Source organism: Bubalus kerabau, chromosome 17 (genome assembly GCF_029407905.1).
Source record: "Bubalus kerabau isolate K-KA32 ecotype Philippines breed swamp buffalo chromosome 17, PCC_UOA_SB_1v2, whole genome shotgun sequence".
Classification (NCBI taxonomy): Eukaryota; Metazoa; Chordata; class Mammalia; order Artiodactyla; family Bovidae; genus Bubalus; species Bubalus kerabau.
The window spans coordinates 25732264-25737300 of NC_073640.1; the positions used below are offsets into that span (position 1 = coordinate 25732264).

The following is a 5037-nucleotide window of genomic DNA, read 5'->3' on the forward strand; positions in this document are numbered from 1 at the left end:
TTTCCCGGCTCCCTCCCCCGGCCCGCCCACCCATGTCCGGCCTGGAGCCGGACTCCGGGTTGGACCCTTGCATCGGCCCGAACCGCAGCTCCCCCGCCTTCCCCGCGCAGGGACCTCAGAAAGCTGCCCTTCCAGGGCACTTTGGGAAAACCTACTGGGGTGCCAAGACGCACAGATGCCGCGCGGAACCGACCCCTCAACTCATAATGCGGGCTGGGCAGTGTCAACAAGGGGAAAGGATGTGCACCCCTGGATTTCCTGCTCCTCCATACACCCCCACTCACTGCCACCCCACATCCATATATCTATAAGGAGGTGTCTGGGGGTCCGTGTGGTTGGAAGGGGGTCTGAAACGGAGCTTGCACAGTCCCTTATACAAGACTGAGAAAGCCTTAGTTGTGTCTATGGAAGGATGGGGGGCAGGCTTCCAGATCCTTCTTGTGAGTCTTTCTGCTGTGTCATCAGACAAGGCCCCAAGGCCCCGCGGTTGCTTCAGTGGAACTGGGAGCTGGGCCCAGTTTCCCGGCTCCTGGAGGGGAATCTTGCCCCGTTTCCCACCTGTCTCCTCTGCCCTTTCTTGCGAGCGCCCGGGGTACTTCTCCAACTGCCTCTTCTCCAGCGGCGCCCCCAGCCCGGCCGCTTCGGCCTCTCCTTCGCTTCTGCTGTCCCTGACTCGCCTCGCCTTCTTTTCTGCTGATCCCGGCGACTCTTCAAACATGGGCGGGGGGTGGAGGGTAAAACAAAACAAAAAGCACCAAGCAGACCCCTCTCGGGGCAGACAGGCGGTTTATAGTCAAAGTGGCAACAGCTCATTTATTTAGCCAAAAATAGATACTTTCTTGTACAATTTGGTTCACACATATGTACATTTTTCTGTATATACAAAAAAAAAAGTCAGACGCGCTTATTCTCACTGAAACTCCACCCCCCAAAACCAACCGAACAAACAAACCTCACAAACTCAGCTAATGTGGGGAACAGAAGCCACTGGGGGAGGACTGAGGGGGGGGGATTTGTTTTATTCCTTTTTTTTTTCTTTAGTTTTCTTTTTAGGTATTCATACACCGACATGCTTACAAGTCATAACTATACAGAGCAATTTTTTTTTTTTACAATTATTACAACGATTTAAAAATTTCTTTTAAAAAAAGATCTAGGATGAGGAGAGAGCCGATAAAACCAGAGCGGCATCCAGGTGGTTCTGGGGCCTGCAAGAGAGAGGCGATGGTAGTAAAGAAAGATTTTTAGGAGAGATCGATGCACCCTAGGACTGGGAGACCCAACCCAGGGTAGAGGCCGGGGGGCAAGGAAGCAGGCAGATCTCACTGTGAAATGAGGTCCAGCTGTGGACGCTGGTCTTCCAGTTTAACTATAAGATTGGGCGGGAGGCGTCAGGACCCGAGGTCTGGGGCTGGTAGGAGGTGGGCTTCACCGGAGCCCCGGTGTCTGGACTGGGACTGTCGGAGAGTCATCTCAGAGCCCGCGGGGAAGAAGGAGGAGTGTGTTTCGTCCCCTGGTGAAAGCGCTTCCTAGCTGCGTTCCCCCGGGGCGGGGTGGGGTGGAGGGACCTGAAACCTAGTTTGCTCCGCATTCCTTCCTTCCCCGGCCTGCCAGTCCCAACACCCCCACCCCAGTTCGGGGGTCTCTTACCGCCTGGGCACCGGCTGGAAAGCTGTCTTGAGTAACTTTTTCTCCACTTCCAAGGCACTACAGCGATCTACGGGAAGCGGGGAGAAAAAGAAGGGCCTTTAGAGCGCTCGGCGTCCCGGGCTGCGGGAGGCGGGCGCGGCGTGGTAAGCGCTCTGCGCCCGCGAGGGACCTGCCCGGGCGCGACCCCCAGACTCACCCCCTCCCTCCGAATCCTGCGCGCCGCAGTCACCTGTTCCGCCCTCGGGCTCCGCCGGCCGAGCGAAGGCAGCGGCGGCGGCGGCGGCCGGGTGGCCCGCGGCTCCGGGAAGTCCCAGCAGGTGTGGCGGGCCCGAGCCCAGCAGGGAGAGCGGGTGCGGACGTGGGCCAGGCGGCGGGCCTGGGAACGGCCGGTTGGTCCAAGCGGGGAACTTGCCCAGCGGCGCCGAGACGAGTCTGTGGGCCGCGGCGGCGGCGGCCGGAGAGAGCTGCAGGGCCGAGGGCGCTACCGCTGCCCCGGGGGGAGAACCCCCCGCGCCCTGAGGCGAGCGGCGCGGGTTGTCCGGGCTTGTGGCTGTCTCGGCCAGGGACCAGATCTTGGGTTTTTGCAGGGCCGAGGCGGGCGCCGGTGCAGGAGCGCAGGGGTCCAGGCCCGCTGGGGGCGAGGGCGGAGATGGCGGAGCGGTGGCCACGGGCGGTGGCACTGGGGCCAGACTCAGGACGGGCAGGGGACGCTCCTCCAAGCCCTCGGAGCTGTCGTCCGAGTCGCTATTCTTGGAGTCTGAGATGGGTTCCAGGCCGAGGTCGCCGTCCCTGTGCGACGCCCCTGTCAGGGCCAGCTCGGGTTCCGCGACCGCGCCGTCTAAGTTCTCCAAATCGATCTCCTCGTCTTCATCGTCGTCCGCCAGGCCCTCTCCCCCAGTGTCCTCCTCCTCCCCCCCGAGCTCCTCCTCCTCCAGCTCCAGTTCGCGTTTGCTGTCTTCTTCATCCTCCTCCTCGTCTTCCTCCTCGCGCTCGCTCCCATAAGCGTTGCCCTCCTCGTCCGTGCGGCTGCGGGGCGCCCAGGTCATCTTGTTCTCCTTCTTGAGGCGCCGGCGCGCGTTAGCGAACCAGGTGGACACCTGGGTGAGGGTCATCTTGGTGATGATGGCCAGCATGATCTTCTCGCCCTTGGTGGGGTAGGGGTTCTTGCGGTGCTCGTTGAGCCAGGCCTTGAGCGTGCTCGTGCTCTCTCGGGTGGCGTTCTTGGGACGGGATGGGTCCCCGAACTGGTACTGGCCATATGGGTAGAAGGCGGGGTGCGGGTGCGGAAACGCGGTGGCCGCGGCCGTATGCTGCACCCCGGGGCTGTCCTTCAGCTCATACTGCGTGCCCTGTACGCACATGGAGAAGGAAGGGACGCGCGCGGAGGGAGCATGGATGAGCCCCGGCCGTCGCCGCCTCCACCCTCCCGGCCCAGGCCTCGCTAGTCTACTCTCAGCGCGCACACCTCGTCCGGCGCCCCAGCTCTAACCTCCCTTCCGCGGCTCCCAGGGCACTTACCAGCTGAGGGAAGATGGGCAGCTCGGCGGCGTAGGGCAGGAAGGCGCCGTAGCCTTGGGCGGCTGCGGCTGCGGCTGCCGCCGCGGCGTAGGGCGCCCCGTACACGGACGAGAGCACGTTGGACAGGGACCCCGAGGCAGCCAGCTCCGAGGCGCCGGCTCCCGGGCCGCCCCGGGCCCCAGCGCTGCCACCGCCGGCGGCGGCCCCCGGGCGCTCGGGTGGGTAGAGCGGGCGGATGTACTGGTATCCGAGCTGGGGGAAGGACATGGTGGCCCGCGGGGCACGGACAGAGAGGGGGCCCGGCCCCCCGGGGCCGCCCAGCTCAGCGCCGCCCGCGGGCTCCGGGGCGCATCGGGGGCTGGGCCCGGCTGCGGCCGCGCTGCCTTCCGCGCTGCGCTGCGCTCCGCGTTCGCCTATTGATCTGCTCCGGGGCGGCGGCGGCGGCGGCGGCGGCGAGGAGCCAGGTCAGGTCCGAACAGATTGGCGGAGATTCCCGGGGCTCCGGAATCTGATTGACATTTCTACGGGCCCGCAAGCCCCTCCTCTCTGCGCCGCGCTCCCTCCTCTCCGCCGCCGGAGCTGCCTCTGCCCGCGCCTGGCTTCTCGCTGCCCTCCTCTCCCCGAGCAGTGTCGCGCCTCGCTTCCTTCGCCCTCCTCTAGTTTTCACTCCCCCTCCTCGCCCTTCCTCTCTCCTCCCCTTTCTGCGCTCCTCTTCCCCCCAGGATCGCTTCCGCTCCTTCCGGCTCTTTCACGCTCCTGGACTACGGAACTCTCTCGTCTTTCCCTTTCTCACTGTTCCTTTCTCTCCCCTTTCTGTTCCCGTCACTCTTTCTTTTTAAAATCTATTTTCTCTGTACACACACACCACACTCCCCACACTCTCATCCCCCCGGCCTCTGAACTTTGGGTTAAGACGGCCTAAACTTGTGGACACTTGGGGTGCCGTGCGCGGGGGGTGGGGTGGGGTGGGGGGCAGGGGGTGTGTGTCCATATCTGTGTCGGTGTGTCCGTCCCCGCCCTCACCCCCTCCCTCGCCCTTCCCCAAATCTCGGGTCTGACGTCGCGCCCTCTTATTCGACTTTTCCTCGCGTCTCCTTCGCGAGTCGCCAATCGCCTGGGCGCCCTGCAGGCGAGGCCGCCCACCCCGCAGAGAAGGCGCGCGGGGCGGGGCGGGGGCGGGAGCCCCGGCGCAGCGAGTCCCTTCCCGCCCCCTCTGGCCCGCGGCGGAAGGGGGCGCGGGAGGCGCGGGGACCGGGGTTAGCACTGGGTCAGCTCACCCCTCTAGCTTCTCGCCTCTCGATACCTCTCCCTCTGCCCCAGCGCGTGGGATCTGGGTCGGGACCAGACAGACCCTAGTCCGGGGCAGGCGCTGGGACTTTACTCTGTCCCGGCCCGCTTTCCATCTCGCACCTCTAGACTCTTGGCCACTCTCAGCGGCTTAGGGAGGGAGTGGAAGAGGCGTTAGGGAAGTGGGGGCGTGTGCTTTAAGGGAGTCTTCAAGGACCGTCTCACTGCCCGGGGCGGGGCGGGGAGGCGAGGTAGCCCCCTTCCCAGAGGACTAAATCCTGCAATTAACCACGTTTACACCACGCCGATGTCAGGGTGCAGAATCCTTTCTTAGAAATGGCGTGCGTTGCCGGGGAGTGGGGGGCGGGGGGAGGTGGGGGAGAGCCGGTGCTGCAGAGTGGACACCCGGGGCATCCTGGGGAGCGATGTCAGGGAAACGGAGCCCCAAGCTGGCGTGGGATGGGGGAAGAGCAGGGAGCCGGCTGGCAGAGGCTCCAGGAACTTTCAGAAGTTAATATACTGGAATTTTCGGTCCATAGAGATTCTTCGTTTCCCTCCCCCTTCTCCTGCTCCCGGGGTCTC

General features: G+C 64.1%; 1 protein-coding gene across 1 annotated transcript; it reads right to left on the reverse strand.

Annotated features, from left to right (window-relative positions):
• Positions 1-826: 826 nt before the first annotated feature.
• Positions 827-4025, reverse strand: IRX3 (iroquois homeobox 3). Its single transcript, XM_055552380.1, has 4 exons — positions 3169-4025; positions 1880-2999; positions 1651-1717; positions 827-1208 (listed from the first exon to the last, which is right to left on the reverse strand). Exons 1-4 carry the CDS (start codon positions 3433-3435, stop codon positions 1154-1156), a joined length of 1509 nt encoding a protein of 502 aa, XP_055408355.1. The 5' UTR covers positions 3436-4025; the 3' UTR covers positions 827-1153.
• Positions 4026-5037: the final 1012 nt, after the last annotated feature.